Source organism: Leptonychotes weddellii, chromosome 5 (assembly GCF_054177405.1).
Source record: "Leptonychotes weddellii isolate Sample4059 chromosome 5, ASM5417740v2, whole genome shotgun sequence".
NCBI classification, from domain to species: Eukaryota; Metazoa; Chordata; class Mammalia; order Carnivora; family Phocidae; genus Leptonychotes; species Leptonychotes weddellii.
This window is the reverse complement of record NC_138373.1, coordinates 36,816,852-36,835,986: the sequence shown is the minus strand read 5'-3', so window position 1 is coordinate 36,835,986 and position 19,135 is coordinate 36,816,852. Positions and strand designations below refer to the sequence as shown.

The 19,135-nt window shown below is 48.9% G+C and overlaps 2 protein-coding genes across 2 annotated transcripts in view; one reads left to right on the top strand and one right to left on the bottom strand.

The window, feature by feature from the left end:
• The first annotated feature begins 410 nt into the window (after positions 1-410).
• Positions 411-4,623, top strand: IDI1 (isopentenyl-diphosphate delta isomerase 1). The gene is made up of 5 exons (XM_006731245.3): positions 411-757; positions 1,029-1,201; positions 1,415-1,507; positions 1,951-2,081; positions 3,017-4,623. The coding sequence occupies exons 1-5, from the start codon at positions 441-443 to the stop codon at positions 3,332-3,334; spliced, it is 1,032 nt and encodes a 343-aa protein (XP_006731308.2). The 5' UTR covers positions 411-440; the 3' UTR covers positions 3,335-4,623.
• A 7,595-nt stretch (positions 4,624-12,218) lies between these two features.
• GTPBP4 (GTP binding protein 4) overlaps positions 12,219-19,135 on the bottom strand; it is a 21,616-nt gene continuing 14,699 nt past the window's right edge. Inside the window, exons 11-17 of the mRNA XM_081820502.1 lie at positions 18,729-18,806; positions 18,403-18,454; positions 17,937-18,037; positions 16,653-16,850; positions 15,512-15,577; positions 13,674-13,817; positions 12,219-12,935 (exon numbers count right to left, since the gene is read on the bottom strand). Of these exons, the coding sequence (XP_081676628.1) occupies positions 12,783-12,935; positions 13,674-13,817; positions 15,512-15,577; positions 16,653-16,850; positions 17,937-18,037; positions 18,403-18,454; positions 18,729-18,806 (792 nt within the window). The 3' untranslated portion in view covers positions 12,219-12,782. The remainder of the gene's footprint in view (positions 12,936-13,673; positions 13,818-15,511; positions 15,578-16,652; positions 16,851-17,936; positions 18,038-18,402; positions 18,455-18,728; positions 18,807-19,135) is intronic.

Here is a 19,135-nt window from a genome sequence, read left to right as displayed (position 1 = left end):
GTGAGGGGTGTGATGTTGGGTCTGTGTGTGGGGGTGATGTGAAGGGTGTGATGTTGGGTCTGTGTGTGGGGGTGTGGGTGTGATGTGAGGGGTGTGATGTTGGGTCTGTGTGTGCGGTGTGAGGGGGATGTGTTGGGTCTGCGTGTGGGCCATACGGTGGGTGTGACATGGGGTACAAGTGTGGGTTTCACGAGAGGGGGGTCTGGGAGGGGTGAACGGTGCGGGCGGGCGTGCGTGCGTGCGTCGCGGCCTTCCGAACCAGGGCACGCACTGCGCCGTCCCGCTCGGTCCTCATCCAGCCCGCCCTCAGCCTGCCGGTCAGCTAACTGCGCAGAGGGCCCCGCGCACACACGTCACGACGTCTCAGAGCCCGCGCGCCCGGGGACCTGGAACGTGCGCTCCCGCGCTGCTTGGCGCCTCTGGCGCGCGGACTAGCGGGTATGGTCGGGGCCGCTCGCTCCGCCCTCCGCCTCGGGGCAGCCTTCTTAAAACGGCTCTGCAGGGTCCTGAGCTCCGTAGAGCGGCGCTCGGAGGGCACCGGGAAGAGCGGAACCTCGGCTCCGGGACGGAGGCCCTGCACACGCCCTCGCGCGACCGTGACGTTAGGCGCGGCCGGCGCGCGATTGGCCGGGGAGCATGTGGCGCGCTCTGGCGCGGGCACTGACGGTTGGGCGTGCGGCCCCGAGGGGCGGGTCCCGCGGGGCCTGCGGGAGAAAAACGCGGCGGAGAGGGGGTATACAGAGGGCAGCAAACTGAGGTAGGTAGGCGGGCGGGAGTAGGGCGGGGTCCGGCGGGTCCCCGCGGGTCCCCGCGGGTCCCGGGCGTTGAGGGGCGCGGAGGGGGCACCGAGTGTGGCCGCGCCGCCCGCTTGCGCTGCGTCCCGTGCGCCAAGCCGCCCCGCGCCCTCCTGGGGGACTTTCGGTGGCGGGTGGGAGTTGGGGGGAGGTCCCCCGGGGCCCGGGTGGTGGTGGTGGGGAGCCTCTCCCGGGGACGGGGGGTCACGAGCCCCGGTCCTCTGTCGGCGCCAGGGTCACGGGCAGGGTCCGCCGGGCTGCCAGCATGCCGGAGATTGACATAGACAAGCTGGACGCGCAGCAGGTGCAACTGCTGGCGGAGATGTGCATCCTCATCGATGAAGAGGACCGTCGGATCGGGGCGGAGACCAAACGGAACTGCCATCTGAACGAGAACATAGACAGAGGTGCGGGGGCAGGTGCGGGGGCCCGGGCAGCTGAGGGGCAGGTGCGGCGGCCCGGGCGGCCCCACGTGCCCGCTGCCCTGTCCGGGCCGTGCAGAGAGACCCGCTGAATAGAAGACGATGGCAGCAAGTTCCAGGGGCTCTGGACCGTAGGTAGAGAATAGGGCAAGTAACTGCTGTTTTACAGTAAAGTAATTCGCCTTCTTTGGCTCGCAGGGTTATTACATCGAGCTTTCAGCGTCTTCTTATTCAACACGGAAAATAAGCTCCTGCTGCAGCAGAGGTCAGATGCTAAAATCACCTTTCCAGGTGAGTGCGCTTCTGCTTGGAGTATTTTGTAGGGAGCCAGATCCTGCGTGACTCGGTCCGGGGCGTTCTTGGTAGCCAAGGTCAGAAGGGAAATCCTGTGGATGGCATCATTTCATATTCCGAATAAAGAAGTGTGTGCATTGAGCACAACCTAATGAAACAGCAGTGAAAACTGCTACATATGTGTATATTCACATAGATTTCTAATATATATTTTCACCTGTGTTGTAGGTTTGTCTTTATACTCTTTGATCTTTCTGGTTAAGACTGCGTTAATAAAGAACTTATCTACACATGTCTGTTTCACAGAATGATTACCGATAGCTCATTATAACTGATTTAGAAATCTTCATTTTTCTGTTACTTTTAAAACTTTAATTTTTTTTTATCTTTTAGACCTATTTGGAAAAAAGTTAATCTACATGTATATTAACATGTTTTAGGTTGTTTTACCAACACGTGCTGTAGTCATCCGTTAAGTAATCCCCAAGAGCTGGAAGAAAAAGAGGCCATTGGAGTAAGACGAGCAGCACAGAGGCGATTAAAGGCTGAATTAGGAATTCCCATGGAAGAGGTAACCAATTTTACCTCACAACTGTACAAGCTGAAATCTTGTTTAGAAATCCAAACATACGTTAAAACATTTTAATTAAAATTTACATTTAAGGTAGGTCTCTGCTTTATAACTTTGTGAGTTATTGGTCTTAGAAAGCACCTCCATTAAAGATTATTTAAATTTTGACTTCTTCAGGCGCCTGGGTGGCTCAGTCAGTTAAACGACTGCCTTTGGCTCAGGTCATGATCCCAGGGTCCTGGGATCAAGTCCCACATCGGGCTCCCTGCTCTGCAGGGAGCCTGCTTCTCCCTCTCCCACTGCCCTTGCTTGTGTTCCGTCTCTCGCTGTGTCTCTCTGTCAAATAAATAAATAAAATCTTAAAAAAAAAAAAATTTTTGACTTCTTCATATTACTTGTGAGGGTTTAGCTCAGTGCTAAAATGGATTGATCTGTTAACCAGTATATAAAGTTGATTATTTTTATAATTGAGCAGATCAAAGATGATAGTTTTCTTATGAAAATTCTTACGAATATAAACTACAAATCTGATTGGGTAAATTGAAATAATCTTTATTTCCTGGAATTGTCCTCTTTAAATAAGACCTGAGTAAATAAAGTATATTTCATCTAGTTAAAATGGTAAATACTTTCCCCCCACGAAGAGTACTATCAAGATGTGAAGGAGAATGCCACATTTAGTTTGAGTGACTGCTTTTTTTTTTAATACAATTATTTTAATAAAATCAACTTAAATTCTTGGTCCTGCGGGGAAAAAAATGTAGGCACTTGAAACTATGTAGTAATATCTTCATGTATCATCAACAGATTAATATTTTAAGAGTTCTAATTCTAAAACTATGGTTCTGTTGTTCAGGATCTTACTGAAATGTGGTGGGCTGATTTACATTACTTGTGTTGTTGATGTTTTTGCTGTTGTTTTATTTTCATCCTAGGTTCCTCCAGAAGAAATTAATTACCTAACACGAATTCACTACAAGGCTCAGTCAGATGGTATCTGGGGGGAACATGAAATTGATTACATTCTGTTTGTGAGGAAGAACGTAACTTTGAATCCAGATCCCAATGAGATTAAGAGCTACTGTTATGTGACAAAGGAAGAGCTAAGAGAACTTCTGAAAAACGCAGCCCGTGGTGAAATTAAGTTAACTCCATGGTTTCAGATTATTGCTGATGCTTTCCTCTTTAAATGGTGGGATAACTTAAATCATTTGAATCAGTTTGTTGACCATAAGAAAATACATAGAATGTGAATGTGAAAATGAATGGTTAGTAAAATACTGAGAAATTTCTCCACTTAGTAAACTTAACATAATTCTTTAAAAATTTGGTTCCCCATAAGAATTCGTCACTTGAAACATTGATAATTTACAACCAGTATTTGTACAAAAAATACAACCAACTTGTTAATTTTATGTCACACACCCCATATGTGTGCATCGCTATTTGTAAAAGACATCTGTGAGAGGTTACTGTAATATCAAGGGCAAATTAATGTTACCTGTCTAATCACATGGTCCTAACAAACTCTAAAAAATAAATGAAGTTCTTCATTTTCGGTATGTTGTGATAAATACCATCAGCACACTTGTAGAGAACTTTGCTCTTTACCAAATGCTTTATAAATCCTTACATTTTTATCATAGTCTAGAAGAATGTGCAGTGCGAACTATTTGCTTAGCTACTTCAGAATAGTCCAAATTAACTTTCCATATGAGCAAATTAAATGTAGAGCAGGTTCAAGGGAAATTAAATGGTATATATCCTGATTTCTGCCATTCTAAGCTGATTTTGTGGTTTAATCATGCTGGAAGTATTTTGATACCGAAAGTCAAACTTCGCTTTTGGTAATGATACTGGTCGGGTTAAATCTTTTAAATGGTTTTTGCCAGTTAGTAACGTGTGCTTTCCGAATGACAGTGGACAGGCAGGCTCTTTGTAAAATGGAAATTGAGTCAATTGGGTGATACTCTACAACAGGATTTCTTAACCTTGACACTGTTGACATTTGGGTTGGATAATTCTTTGTTGTGAGAATTCATCCTGTGTGTTGTGGGATGTGTAGCAGCATCCCTGGGTTCTACCCACTCAAAGCCATTAACACCCCTCCCCCTGTGACAGTCACGGTGACACTAGATGCCAAATGGCTCCTGGAGGGCACAGGCCCCCCCAGTTGAAATCCACTGTTCTACAAAGTCAGGCCATATTGTAGGGGGAAAGATTATAGTCCATGTTATAGATTTGGGTTATGGAATGTGTGTATATTCATATTTAAATTGTACCTTGACTAATGCACTTTCTAAAAGTCTTGCCATAGATTTCTCAGATCTGAAATCTTAAGACAGCTGTATTATCCTCGAATGTTGTATAATAAATAATGAAGAAAAAGATGAGAAATTATTTAACAAAGCTAAATATTCTGTAAATTCAGTAGAAAAATTCATTTCTTGTTAACACTGACTTAAAACTTCAGGCAAGACTGGGTGTCAAGTATTAATTTTTCTGAAAAACAAAAACAATAAAAAGAATTACCACATTTTAATATTGTGGTCTGGTTTGTTAAAACTTTAATCCCATCATTTAACCCTTTAATAAAGTTAGGGGATCCATAACCAGCAGCACCGGCGGACAGCGTACCTCAGCCCATTCAGTAAATGCTCAGCCAGCGTTAGATGTTACCACTGGTGTTTTCTTAGAAGGCCTGGCTGGAACACGGGAGGATGAATGTTTTGACCTGATGAACCCCTTAGAACTCTCATCTTTTTAAAGATGAAATGAAACTTAAATTTTTATCTTAAACTGCTTGAAGTTCATGGTCTCCACACTTAGTAACTGTCTGACAGCTCTTTAAGGGCCAGAAGTAGTCTTCTATACAACTGATTATTCTGGGGGCACCTGTGGGGCTCAGTCAGTTAAGTGTCTGCCTGGTTGTGATCCCGGGGTCCTGAAATCAAGGTCCGCTCCCTGCTCAGCGGGGATTCTGCTTCTCCCTCTGCCCCCCGCCCTCCCCTCCTGCTTGTGAGGGTTCTTTCTCTCAAAATTTTAAAAAATAAATAAAATTTGATTATTCTGTCCTCAAGCCTCTACTGGCCAGAGAACCAGAGTGTAAACCAAGACGCTGTAGGGAGGGGGCACATGTTACTGCCCTGCGTGGCCCCAGCCCCCAGCAGATGGGCACAGGCACAGAACTCAGAGGCACGTGAGCAGGCCCCTGGGCTGCACGCCACGTAATGCTCAGGTGGAGGTGGTCCTTCCATCTGCTCCCCAGGGCACACCTGCTTGATGGTTTCATTCCCCCCCAACACGGGTGGGCCCATCTGGTGGGCATTCCCAGGGATGGGGAACCCCACTCGCTGTGTGGGTCTGGATGCCCACCCAGATCCCCCCTCTGCACATACGGGGTGTCTAGTGTCTCAGTACAGCCCGTCCCACCTCAGCTGGGTCCTTATCAGCCTAAGCCTGTACTTCTCACTCACGTGTCACAGAGTGAACTTGTGCACATTTGAATATCTTGACACAACTTTGTACCTCAGTTTCACACACTTACCTCTCACGCTTTAGACTCCCACATTTTTTTTTTTTTTAAAGATTTTATTTATTTATTTGACAGAGGGAGACACAGCGAGAGAGGGAACACAAGCAGGAAGAGCGGGAGAGGGAGAGGCAGACCCCCAGCTGAGCAGGGAGCCCGATGTGGGACTCGATCCCGGGACCCCAGGATCATGACCTGAGCCGAAGGCAGTCGCTTAACCGACTGAGCCACCCAGGCGCCCAGACTCCCACATTTATTTTTAAGATTTTATTCATTTATTTGACAGAGAGAGCGCGCACAAGCAGGGGGAGTAGCAGAGGGAGAGGGAGAAGCAGACTCCCCGCTGAGCAGGAAGCCCGATGCGAGACTCGATCCCGGGACCCTGGGACTATGACCCGAGCCGAAGGCAGATGCTTAACCTACTGAGCCATCCAGGCGCCCCTAGACTCCCACATTTAAATCTCTACACAAGTCTCCATATTCACATGGCCAGCTGTCTGTGACAACTCTTGTGTATTTGTTTTAAAGATTTTAAGTAATCTCTACACCCAACAGGAGGCTCAAACCCAGGACCCCGAGATCAAGAGTCAGCCGCTCCACGGACTGAGCCGGCCCGGTGCCCCTGCTCGGATATTTAAACAGGATCTCATGATTCCACGCAGACCAAGTCCTGGGATGCACCACTCTTCCTCCTCTCAGGAAATGGCAACTCTTGTCCTCCCATCACTCAGGCTAAATACTTTGCAGTCACTTCTAATTCCCTTCCCCCTCACACCCTGTATCCAATTAGTCAGTAAATCCTTTGAATTAACCCGGATTTGAACTTTGAGTCACTTTTCCTGCTCCTTTAAATCCAGACACTCCCTGGACGGCCTCCTGACTGTCTGCTCTTGCCTCTTGATATCTGTTCCCAACACAGCAGCTAGCGAGTGTCCTCTCCCTCCTCAGAAGGCTCCAGAGGAACCCCCCCAGCGGCCTGCAGGCCCTGCTGTGCCCAGCACCGGGGACCTCACGACTCCCCCGGGAGCCAGCTCTGGGCAATCCCTGGGGGTACCACACAGGCTCCCACTTAGATCTTTAAACTACTTCTTCCTAGAGAAATTTTTTTCCAGATATATGCATGACAGACTCTCACTTTTTTCAGAACTGCTCAATATTGGCCACCTCGGTGGTGCCCACTGTGGCCATTCTGTGACCCATTTCTCCCATACTTTCCCCTCCTTTTCTATCACTTAACGCCTGGGAATATGGCAGATAGCACACTTAACTGTCTGTCCACCAGGATGTGAGCTCTCTGAGGGCAGGGGTTTCTTTCTTCTTCCAACTAGTTTGAAAAATTTCAAACCTATAGAAAAATGATAAGGATAGTATAACAAGTTCCCATATACCCTTGACATAGATTTGTCAATTGTGAAGTTTGCCACACGCATATCTGCTCTCGAGATATTTAGTTTATTCCAGATTTAATGACATCTTTAGCATATAGCCAAGAAGTCACTCTACATAAGCACAATCCAATTGGCACAAGGCAATTTAACACATGCAATACTTTCATCTAAAATACAGCAGCTGGGTGGCTCCTGGGGGCTCAGTCGGTGGAGCGTCCGACTCTTTGATCTCAGCTCAGCTCTTGATCTCGGGCTCGTGAGTTCACGCCCTACATTCAGCTCCACGCTGGGCATGGAGCCTACTTTAAAAGTAAATACGGGGCGCCTGGGAGGCTGGCTCAGTTGGTGAAGCGTCTGGCTTGGGCTCAGGTCATGATACCAGTGGGCGGGGAGTTGGCTTCTCTCTCTGCCTCTCCCCCGGCTTGTGCTCGCTCGCTCTCTCAAATAAATATTTTTTAAAAATAAATAAAATAAAATACAGTATCACAGAAGGAGAATTCTTCCTTTATCTTCAAGGTTTAAGAATTCATTCGACATGAGACAGATTAACAGGAAGAAAGAAAAGTTTTCTTGCGTGTGCGCAAGAGGCCCAATAAGGACCACGGCAGGCAGATTTCATACATTTGAGATGATGGGTTCATGAGGAACTCACAGGATTTACAGGGGTTTGGGAGCGTTAATTAGGATGGAATTCTAAATAAAAATGTGGGTGGACTGAGGTAGAAGATTAGAAAAACAACAAGGTTTTATTTCTACAGTTTTCTTGGCTTCACAGGCCCCATCATTTACTTCTCAGTCTGGAGCGGTGTTTTTCTGACGGGAGATTCGTGTCCTGCGTTCAGGGGACAGAGGAGGGCCTGAGGCGCTCCCAGCAGCTGTTTCCCCAGAAGCTTCGATCCAAAATGACCGGTGCGCCGGTGGCACATTCTGGGGGGGACACCCGCCCTGGGCCCCTACAACACCTGTCTCCCCAGTGTTCTCCATCATGACTGCTCCATCCTCCCGCCCCCAAACTCCCGCAGCCACTCACACCCGTCTCTCCATCGGGTCCCCAGCCCATTTGTCTGTCACAACTCTGACTTTTTGAGGATCCCACACCAATTATTTTCCAAAATGCACTTTATTTTGATTTACCATATTGTTTCCCATGACTAGATTCAGATTAAACATTTTTGGGAAGAACATTACATAAGTAATATTGTGAACGTGGGGCTGCCGGTATCTTTTCCATGTCCTGATTTCATTTCCTTTGGACAAACAGTAGCGGAATTACTGGGTCACAGGGTACTCCCACTCCCACAGCCCAGGACAGGGGTGCGGTCACCAATACCGCAAGGCTCAGGGGCCTGCAGCCAGCCCGGCGGGCCTGGTCCAGGGCAGACCTTGGTGCTCAGGGGACTGCTGAGGCCCTCACTGAGGCTGCAGACCTGATGGTCAGGCCCTCCCTCCGGACAAGGTCTTAGGAAAGTGCTGCCACGGGAAACGGTCCCTCTCCTTGGGCTGCCCCCAGATTGGGTGCCTCTGCTATCATTTATTCACTATCTGCATTCCCGCCACCGTGCTCGAGGTCCAGTTGCCTTTAGAAGCCTCATTCCACGCAGAGCAGGCTCCTGGCGCCTTCAGCAGTCCCCGCGCCAGCCGCCCACCCCCTTGATTGCTGCAGCTTTGAATCATGTTCTGAAATCAGGAAGCGTGAGTCCTCCACTTTATTCTTCTTTTTCAGACAATTTCAGCTATTCTTTGAAGCTTCCATGTGAATTTTAGGATGGGTTTATTTCGACGAAAAGCATCGTTGGGATTGAGAGAAGGGCTGCACCGAATCCGCAGACCACTTTGGGCGGCCCGGACAGCCGGGCGATATCACGTCCTCCAGCCCACGAACACGGGTCTTGGCATATGTTCATCTCCGCATTTCCTTCAGCAGTGTTATGCTTTGCAGTGAACACATCTTCCACCTCCTTGGTTAGTTCCCAAAATTTTCTTTTTCATCCTATTATAAGTGGAATTATTTTAATGTACTTCTTGGGTTGTTCACTGTCAGTGTATAGAGACGTAAGTGATTTTTGTAGCTTGATTTTATAACCTGCAAACTTTGCTGAATTCATTTTTTTGAGTATGAAATATTTAGAGTTCCCTACATGTAAAATCATGTGGTCTGTGAACAGAGATGATTTAATTTTCTCCTTCCCAATGTACTTGCCCGCTCCGTCTTCTCATCTCCCTGCTCTGGCTAGGACCGCAGTGCTGTTGAGCAGGAGTGCCCAGCGTGAGCATGCTGGCCTTGTCCCCACCCTCAGAGGAAGTGTTCAGTCTTGCCACCGAGTGTGATGGTGGCTGTGCACTTTCCAGAGATGGCATTTATTCTGAAGTAGTTTCCGTCTCAGTTTTTTGAGTGCTTTTATCAGGAAAAGGTATTGCATTTGATCAAATGCTCTTTCTGCATCACTGAGAAGGTCCCATGGTTCTAGTCCTTCACCAAGTTAACGTGACACGTCACATCCGCACGCCGGCTGTCCTTGACTCCCAGGAACCTCATGGGCTCATGCTAAGCAATCCTTCCAACGTGCTAACGGTCGTTTGCTAGCCTTTGAGGACTTCTGTGTCAGTATTCACCAGGGACCTCGGTCTCCAGTTTCCTTGTGGTGTCTTCGTCTGGCCTCAGTATCCGGGCAATGCTGACCTCATGGAATGAGTTAGGAAACGTACCCTTCTCTGTTTCTGGGGAACAGATGAAGGACTGGTGTTGTTTTTTAAATGTTTGGCAGAATTCACCAGTGAAGCCACCTGGGCCAAAGCTGTTTTGTTTTGTTTTTTTTATTATTCATGAGCGACAGAGAGAGAGAGAAAAAGGTAACATCGTGCACTGTTGGTGGAAATGCAAACTGGTGCAGCCACTCTGGAAAACAGTATGGAGGTTCCTCAAAAGTTAGAGTCCTCATAAGCCAGCAATCCCACTTCTAGGTAGAAGCCCAAAAGAATTCAAAGTAGGATCTCCAGGAGACGTGTGCACCTCACCTTCAGTGCAGAATTACAATAGCCCCTAGGAGGAAGCAACCCAGCAGTCCGGAGATGGATGGATGATGGATGGATGGATGGATGGATGGATGGATGGATGGATGGATGAATGGATGATGGATGGATGGATAGATGGATGGATGGAGAGATGGATAGATGGGTGGTTGGATGATGGATGGATGGATGGGTGGATGGATGATGGATGGATGATGGATGGATGGATGGATGGATGATGGATGGATGGATGGATGGATGGATGGATGGATGATGATGGATGGATGATGGATGGATGATGGATGGATGGGTGGGTGGGTGGATGGATGCAGAGAAGGGCATGCAGGAGTGTCAGTGCAGTCTTAAGATGATAGAAAGCCCGGACCTGTGTGAGTGTGGATGGACCACGGGGACCCTGCATGGGAGTAAGCCATTCACAAATGGACCAGTGCTCCATGGTTCACCTGAAATATCCAAGTTTGTCAGAATCCCAGAAACAGGGAGTTGAGAGGCGGAAGCCGGGGGATGGGGAGGGATTAGTTTCATGGGGACAGAGTTTCAGTTCTGCAAGATGTAAAAGTTCTAAAGATCTGTTGTACAGCCACGTGAATACTTAATAATACTGGATTGTACACTTATAAATGGGTTAAGATGGTAAACTGAATGTTTTCTCCATGTCCTCACCAACACCATAGTTTTCTTGAGTGTCCATCCTGGTGGGAGTGAGCTCACATAGGTTTCATCTTCATTTCTCTGTATTAGCATTTTCAGCATTTCCTCCATTTCATAAAGTGTCTTTTACTGTTGATTATTTCCTTTGAAGCAGAGATATTTGTTTGATATCATCCCATCTATCTTTTTGGTTTTGTTACCTGTACTTTCCAGTTCTGGAATTTTGGGGGCACCTCATTTTCCTGACTGCATATCTTCCTTCAGCTCTGGGTCTTTAGGATGGTTGTTTTAAACCATCTCATCCTCCTGAGACATCATTTTTTTCTTTTTTTTGCGAGAGAGAGCACGAGAGGGAGGAGGGTCAGAGGGAGAAGCAGACTCCCTGCTGAGCAGGGAGCCCGACGCGGGACCCAATCCCGGGACTCCAGGATCATGACCTGAGCCGAAGGCAGTCGCTTAACCAACTGAGCCACCCAGGCGCCCTCATTTTTTTCCTTTAATGGGCCTTACTTCCCTACTCTTTTGTATGCCTTGTGATTTTGTTGAAAACTGGACATCTGAAATCTCATAATGTGGGAATTCTGGAAATCAGAAACTCTCCCTTCACCAGAATGGCTGGATTTTGTTGTTTTAAGGGTATCACTGTGCCAGCCAGGGGTAAACACTGAAGGTCTCTGTAGTTCTTCTCTGAATACATGTCCTTCCCGGGGCATGTGTGTGGTCTTTCCAAACTCCCTTCACATGCAGTTGCTTTTCAAAGTCCTCATCCTTAAGTGTCTGGCCCCCAGAAGAGGTAAAGCAGGAAAAAGAAACAGGCGCTGGCTCTTTAAACCCCCTGCATCTGATTCCATGGATGGGGACTGCAAGAATGGGGTCCGTCTCTTTGTCTACACCTCCGCCATAAGAAGCACAATCAGCAATGTAAACCTAGAATCCTGATCTTTGGGGGACAAGGTCCTTAGCAGCCCCCCTGACTCACACAAGCAGCCACAGGAACAGAGGCATAAGCGCCTGCCCTGGGGTAGGGGTGGGGGATACGTGAACACCAAAGCCAGAAGGGCCAAAATCAACCCAAGTTGCTGGATTTCCAGCCCAGCCCTTCCCTGCAAGACTCAAGCCTCCAGAGACCCGGGTTCCAGAACGGTTCCGCAACTGCGACCCCTGCGAAGACGTGGGCTCCTGCCTCCCCAACACCATGTGCATTTCAGCTTCTCTTCACCAATCTTTTTCAGCACACACACACGCGAAAATCTCACTTTATACCCCCGTATAGCATGCAGCACACGCTAGACACGCCCGTAAGACAACTGCCCTCCGGGGCGCGACGCTGCCCACGGCCGCCCGGGTGGAGGCGGGCACAACGGCGCGGCGGAGAGGGCGGGCTCCCGCGCCACAGTGACCTCCGTTCAGGACAGCCGCGGACGGGCGCGGCAGGGGGGTGTGCCTCCGGAGGCGCAGGGGCTGCTTGTGTTTCCCGGACACACGCTGGGCTGCTACAGTGCCTGAGGTAACGTTTTACCCCACGGAGAAGGACTATTTGTTTTCAAAACAGGAGTTAGTTTATTTTCCCTTTTCATTTGGCCAAACTACAGTGATTTGTAACTAAACAAAAAAAAAAAACCCTAAATCAACCAAAACCACTTTCTTTCAGAGGTTCATCCTGGATGAACTAGCTGGAGACAGGCTACAAGGGTACACACATTGTAGAGAAAGACTAGCTGGCGCGGCTCTCAGTAGGCACGGCTGGCAGCCTTCTGCCCGTGTCCACAGCAGAGCGGTTTTCTTCGCAAAAAAAGACCAGACACACACGAACCAAAGTTCCCTCTTGCGGAAAGATTTTTCTCCATCAAAACACACATGATGTGCACCTTTCCGGTTCTGCAGATCTGAAGCGACCAGAACTCCCTAAATGCAGAACCCGCCGTCCACTCGGAAGACCCGTGCCGTGGGGCAGCGCTGACACCTTCCCGCACCCGCGCCCCCCGCCCGAGAGCAAGCAGCCAGAGCTTCAGGTGTCCTCGCTGTCTGCGGTTTACAGGCGGTGCCCCGATCCTGGGACCCCCTCCACCAGATGAGGCCAGGCACCACCCCGCCCAGCCACTACCGCCTGTCCTTTTTCCCGGCTTTCCTCTTTCCGGACAGCAAGTGCTTGGGCTTCATATCAAACACGTGTCTGTCTGCTTCTCCTTTCTTCCCCAGGCGGTTCATCTTCCTCTGAGCGTTCTTCATCATAGTCTTGGCTTTCTTCACCATCTGTAAAGCACAAGAACACACAACACACGTGAGCTCCCAAGTGTCCACGTGCCTTGTCATGACCGGTTAGCAGTCTGTCTCCACGGTCCAGATCTCTTCTGCGAGAAGCGCTGGCCAGTCTCAATCACTGCAGTTTGCCCTGGGGCCCGGGGGCTGCAGACCTCATCCCCGTGCACACAAGGACGGGAAGAACGCTCTGTCTGGACAAATCCTGTGCCTACCAGGAGCCGGAAGATTAGGCCCATCGGCCGTAATTCCCTCTTAGACAAACAAGAGAACAGAGTCAGCCCATGAAACCGTACCACTCACATCTGACAAGTGGCAATGCTGCATTACCAAAATCCAGATTTCTAGAAGGAGATGGAAATCTCAGGCTTCCATCAAGTAAATGGTTTGCCAGTTTATATAGACTTTCTCCCGTACCTGAACTTTCAAAATGCCAAAACTAACCATTTTTGTCTTTATTTAATAAAAAAGTTTCAATGAAAAAGACTGTATATATCCAGTGTCTTTCCCAAAAGACTGACCACAACTGCTCCCTGCAGGGGCTCTGGCTCCAGGTTCTGAGCACGGTGCCCTAGGACACCATGCTTCCGTCCACCCACGAGAGGACACCGCTAGGACAAAGGGTCCAGAACACTGAGCTCGCCTCTCGGGGGGCACCAGCCCCACCTGTGGTCCCTGCCCTCTGAACAACAGCTGCACGGTGTGTCCTGAGCCCGTATCACAGGGACTAACCTTGACGTCCCGAAGGCCAGAGACATCCCGCGGAGTCCGAGAGCAGCTGCGGCTGCCAGCTACAGACGTGGGTGGGACAGAGTCCTCCCGTTTCCTCTTCCTAGTAATGCTCCGGGACCTTCTGGCCTGGACTGCATAATGGGCCTGAAAAGCACGAATAGCAAATTCAGGGCTGTGGTCACACACACGAAATTATACCGACAGGACACGCAAGAGTTTTGAAAGACGTTACTGAATACGCTAAAGCTCTTTAACATCACATTAGTTACTGGTCAAATATTCTTTTTCACTTAACACACTGCTTGATGTTACAAATAGGATTTTTTTTTTTTTTTAAATTTGTTTGACAGAGAGAGACACAGCGAGAGAGGGAACACAAGCAGGGGGAGTGGGAGAGGGAGAAGCAGGCTTCCCGCTGAGCAGGGAGCCCGATGTGGGGCTCGATCCCAGAACGCCGGGATCATGATGAGCCAAAGGCAGACGCTTAACCATCTGAGCCACCCAGGCACCCCTAAGCATCCGACTCTTGATTTTGGCTCAGGTCATGATCTCAGGGTCCTGATTCAAGCTCAGCATGGGGTTCTGCGCTCAGTGGGGAGTCTGCTTCAGATTCTCTCTGCCCTTCTCCCCACTCACACACACTCTAAAATAAATAAAAGCTTAAAAAATACATATTAAATATATATATATATATATATGCTCCAGCGTAATTCATCAAGAAAAAAAAATCAGAATTTCAATAGTTATCTGAAATACCTTTTAATCGTTGGGCCCCCAGGAAAACAGTTCTGAACTATTTACAGCCCAAGCTCCTCTCATGTTGAGACTAAATATACCCTCATATACCTATCTGATCACTAAACTGATGCTAAGACGCTACATGAAGACTGCAGTCACCAAAATCAAAGTTCAAGTTAAAAATTAAAAAAATAAGTTTACGTTTTTTCTGTGACATTCTATTCCAACTTGTATTTTTCCCAGACACAAATTACTTCTACTTTATTGTATATTACTTACACATCACCTTATATTCTGAGTTGATAGCAAATGAATTTTTAATTTTATTATGTTAGTCACCATACGTCATTAGTTTTTGACATACTGTTCCTTCTTTGCATGACAGCAAATGAAGTTTTAAACAACCACCCCAAGAAGCCTAAGATAAACTAAGAGTTTTTACTCAAAAATTATCCTAAAAATGCTATACCACAATGGGAAATAAGTATGAAATACAAATATGGTTACAAATACATTTTCAAGAAAAAAACAGAAGGATTAAAGTCCTCTGTACAAAAAGCTGAATAAAAAGGTATAAACTGCATGTCAACCTAGATTATTTCTGTGTGCTGTAAACACAGGTGATTTTTTTTTCCTTTCTTGTTTTTGGTATTTTTCATATTTTCCATTAACCTGGAATGAAAAATGATGTAGGCACAAATATGATAAAACACTGACAAAAAGAAAAAAAAAAAAAAAAAGAACAAAAACCCCAAAAACCCCAAACCCCACAAAGAAAAGCACACTGGGGCCGCCCCACACTCAGGGCCACACGGAGTATGCAAGGTGTCCCTCAAGTCTTCCTGCATCAACAAGAACGGAGCCTGAAAACAGCGCCCACACCATCAACAGGGGCCCTGGAGCCAAGTGCCCTGAGCCATCCTGAGGGGCCAGTGGATGGTGGTGGGCAAACACACTCTCAGCACTTCCAAGCCACTCCTCCACACACACTCCAAGTTCTCCTTTCTTCTGTAACCAGCTCCACCAGCCCCCGGGTTTCTAAGAGCCTGGTGTCCTAAGACAGAGCCGTCCGTGTCCCAGGATCACCTCCACACACTTACGTTGTTTTTGTCATCCATGTCAACACCAAGACTGCGCATCTCATCCTCCAAGACTTTCCGCTGAACCTGAACATGGGGGAAAGGGATTTAAGCAAAATTACTTTGATGAATGTTTAGAAAAAAAAAAAATTCAAGGAAAAATGTGCCTTTTACAATGATATACATTACATTTTTTCTAGGAATTAAAACTTTTAATCGAGCTCAGGTTTGTATTTTTGGACAAGCATTAAAACCGTGGAAACCAGCATCTCCCAGGCAGTGGCCATGTGTAAGACGACGTACGCGTCATGTCCGCGGGTTCTGCATGACTCTGCAGGGAAGTCTCTGCCTGAAGGGTCCCTGATGCTGAGGTCACATGATGTGCCCCAAGATGCAAACTCCAGCCACAGCGTTTCCTCCCAAACCCACTGAGCACCACTGGGGACACAGACGAATGTCCAGTCTACCAAGAACCACTCGTTTGCCATCTCATGAAAACAGTACTCAGACACACTAATGTCCACAGAAAAGTGTCTGGAATGTCACTGTTTCCTTTCCTCTCCTGCCACATTTTAGCTGCCTTGCACGCCATCCTATCACATCCCGCAGTCTGAGGGCGCCCACAGGACCTGGGCTCACCTGCCGCCCTGACGAGCACAGAGCAGGAGAGAAAAATACTACAAAGATGGGGCTGAGACCGGAAAGAATTCTATCATTTGACCACTCTGTGCCTAAAGTGTGACTCTCCCCGTTCTAACCAGTCATAGGAGCCAAGAAATTGCCCGAGGATTTAAGCTGGACTGGCTTAGGTTTCTGTAAATTGCAAAAGAGGAGTCCTGACTCAGAGAAATTAAAGAACAGGAACATGGTGACTGATGGCTTTTCTGCCACAAATCCCAAACCACAACCTTACTCTGTTCGACTGCAGAGGCTGACTCTGACAGTGCCGAACCCGAGAGTCACCAGGAAAGGGCCCCATTAGCAGAATGCAGCAGACCAGAGCTCAACGCACCTCAAACGCTAGGACGTATCAACAAAACAAAGTCAGTGCAATCCCATGGCCACAGCCACATTTAGGTTGAAATGCTGCACTTAGCAATGACTGTATGAGAATCCAGCACCGCACAGGCTAGTCCTGGCGCTCTGGATACACAGAACTTGCCTTCTTAGCGGTCCGAGGCATCCTGGGGCCCTGTGTGTTCTTCTCCTTGGACTGCAGAATTTTCAGTTTCTTTTTTTCCCGAATTTGCTTCGCCAGCTGGCGGATCTCCCCCATCTCTTCGTCCTCACTGTCAGACTCGCTGTCATACTCCCCTGCTGCTGTCCTTAGCTCTTCCTCTTTTTCTAACTCTTCCAGTTTCTTTAAAAAGAATTGTCATTAAACACAACAACGAAAAACTCTCAAGCGTAGCAATGTTCCCGCGGGAGCTCGGTTCCCCTCGGCCTTGCAGGGGGCGCTGAACGCCTGCGCCCGGTCCCGCACAGGAACGCCCAAGAGCTCACCTCCCAGCAGTGAGCCCACACGCCCCGTGAGCTGTCCTGTGCTGTTTCTTTCTCTTTACCAACAATTACTGCAGACGTCAAGGTGAAATATACAGACATCACCTCACGCCCCAGCACTACCCCCTACCCTACACACACGAGAACACTTCCTGCGGAAAAACTAGGAACTTACCAGTGTGAGCTGGTATGGGATTACGACATCCCCTTTATCCGTTCTAAGGCCATCCCCAAACACAAATGCCCCTGCTAGCTACACAGTTTAGGAAAAACAAGTTATGGTCACGCCTGGCTGGCTCAGTCTGTGGAGTGTGCGACTCCTGATCTCAGGATCCTGGGTTCAGGCCCCACGCTGGGCAGAGAGATTACTTAAAGGAGCCCATGACAGGGTTCCTGGGGCCAGGAGTGTGGGCCTCAGTGTGCAAATGGAGGGGCCTGCCCAGCAGAGCACCCTGCAGATTGAAAATGTAAATGAAGGGCAGCATTTGGGAAGGAGTAGGAAACGAGGGAGCACTGACAGGAAATACTTGTATCTTTTCAAAAACCTCGACCGAGGAGAGAGGGGCGAGACAGCAACTAATGGAAGACACAGGGTTTAAGAAAGGTTCTGTTTTTTAAAGAGGAACCTGCTAAGGAACAGCCAATAGGAGGAAGCCACCACTGAGGAGAAAAGCTCCAGGAGACGTGAACAGGTCAGGTCGGAGGACAGGGAGCTCACGGTCCAGAGTCCACCTGCCCCACGAAGGAGGCCGTGTCTCAGAACAGAGAGAAAGCAGAGTCCTGGGGTCTCTGGGACCCTCGGTACGAGCAGGCTGCTGGTGACGGGGTGGGGAGGCTCGCGATGTAGAAGGAACACGGGTGACAAGTCCAGGTAGGTCAACAGCCGTCCTGGTACCTTCACGGTCACATAAGTAATAAAAATCACACAATTTAGCAAGACACAGACCTGCAGGATGTCGGGATCAATATAATCAGCTACGTTATGGCCTTCCCAGATCTCAGGTATCTTATCGTATCTCTCAGAGGAGTTCATCAGATCCCAGTACTCTAAAGTAGAAAAGAAAGGTTAGGTTTACTATAGTTTTTAATACCTTCAACCACGTCTCTCCAGGAAAATAACAGAGCACTTGCATCCAACGCCCCAGCAAAGAAACACATGCCCAGGGTCACACAGCGTCTCAGGACCACGAGCCTAGAGCGGGAGGTGAAGGCAGGGGCGGCAGACCATCAGCAGCAGCGGCCTGCAGCACGCCAGCTAAACACCACCCTCCTGGAGCCCCCGAAACCACCCGCAAGAAGCCTCAAGCCGAGCCGCACACAACCTCATCCCTAAGAAAGATTAAGGCGCAGCTGCAGGGCGCGCGGGCACTGAAGCCCTCCCGCAGCTTCCTGAGCCGGACATCCGCCCTTACTCTGAAGGTCCAAAACATAATCGTCTCCCAGCTCCACTTCAAGGTCTCGTTCCTGCAACGAAGGGGCAGAGCACTCCCATCAGCTCTTGCTGGCCTTCCAGGTGCACAAGTGCTGAGCCCCTCCTCGCCCCCGGGAGACGACCTCTCCTCCAACCCGCCAGCCCATCCGTGTAACGCCCGTGCGGCCCAGCTCCCATGTCCCGGGGGCCCCACCACTCACATCCACGCTCGCCAAGCCTGACAGCACAGGCCCGGATGCCCTCAGTGTCATGTCCCGTGCCCGCCCCGGGCACACGCAGCCTTCTGCACTGCTGAAGCAGACCTACCCGTTTCCTCCTGGGCTCCCCAATGTCCATTCTCTTCCTGCGTGCCACCACTCCCTCGGGGATGAAAGGGGGCCTCTCCTGAGGGGACACCACCGGGAAGAGTTCCGTGAAATGCCTTGCTGAATACAAAAGGAACATAAAAGCGAAAAACCAGAGGCACACTCCCCCTCTGCAAAGCCAGACCAATTCCAAACCAGCAGATGACTGTGTGGGGGTGCAGGGCCAGCTGGGCAAGGAAACAGAAAGACTCCATAGCTGATCCAAAGTTTATTTCTATTTTTTTTCTAAAGATTTTATTTATTTAAGAGAGAGAAAGAGAGAGCACAAGCAGGGGGGAGAGTGGCAGGCAGAGGGAGAGGGAGAAGCAGACTCCCCGCTGAGCAGGGAGCCCGACGTGGGACTCGATC

Bases quoted from the DNA above. Each gene is read 5' to 3' on its own strand.
- IDI1 (XM_006731245.3), top strand. From the start codon at position 441: ATGGTCGGGGCCGCTCGCTCCGCCCTCCGCCTCGGGGCAGCCTTCTTA. The intron at 1,508-1,950 runs GTGAGTGCGCTT...AACATGTTTTAG, and splicing joins TGCTAAAATCACCTTTCCAG to GTTGTTTTACCAACACGTGC. The intron at 2,082-3,016 runs GTAACCAATTTT...TTTTCATCCTAG, and splicing joins TAGGAATTCCCATGGAAGAG to GTTCCTCCAGAAGAAATTAA.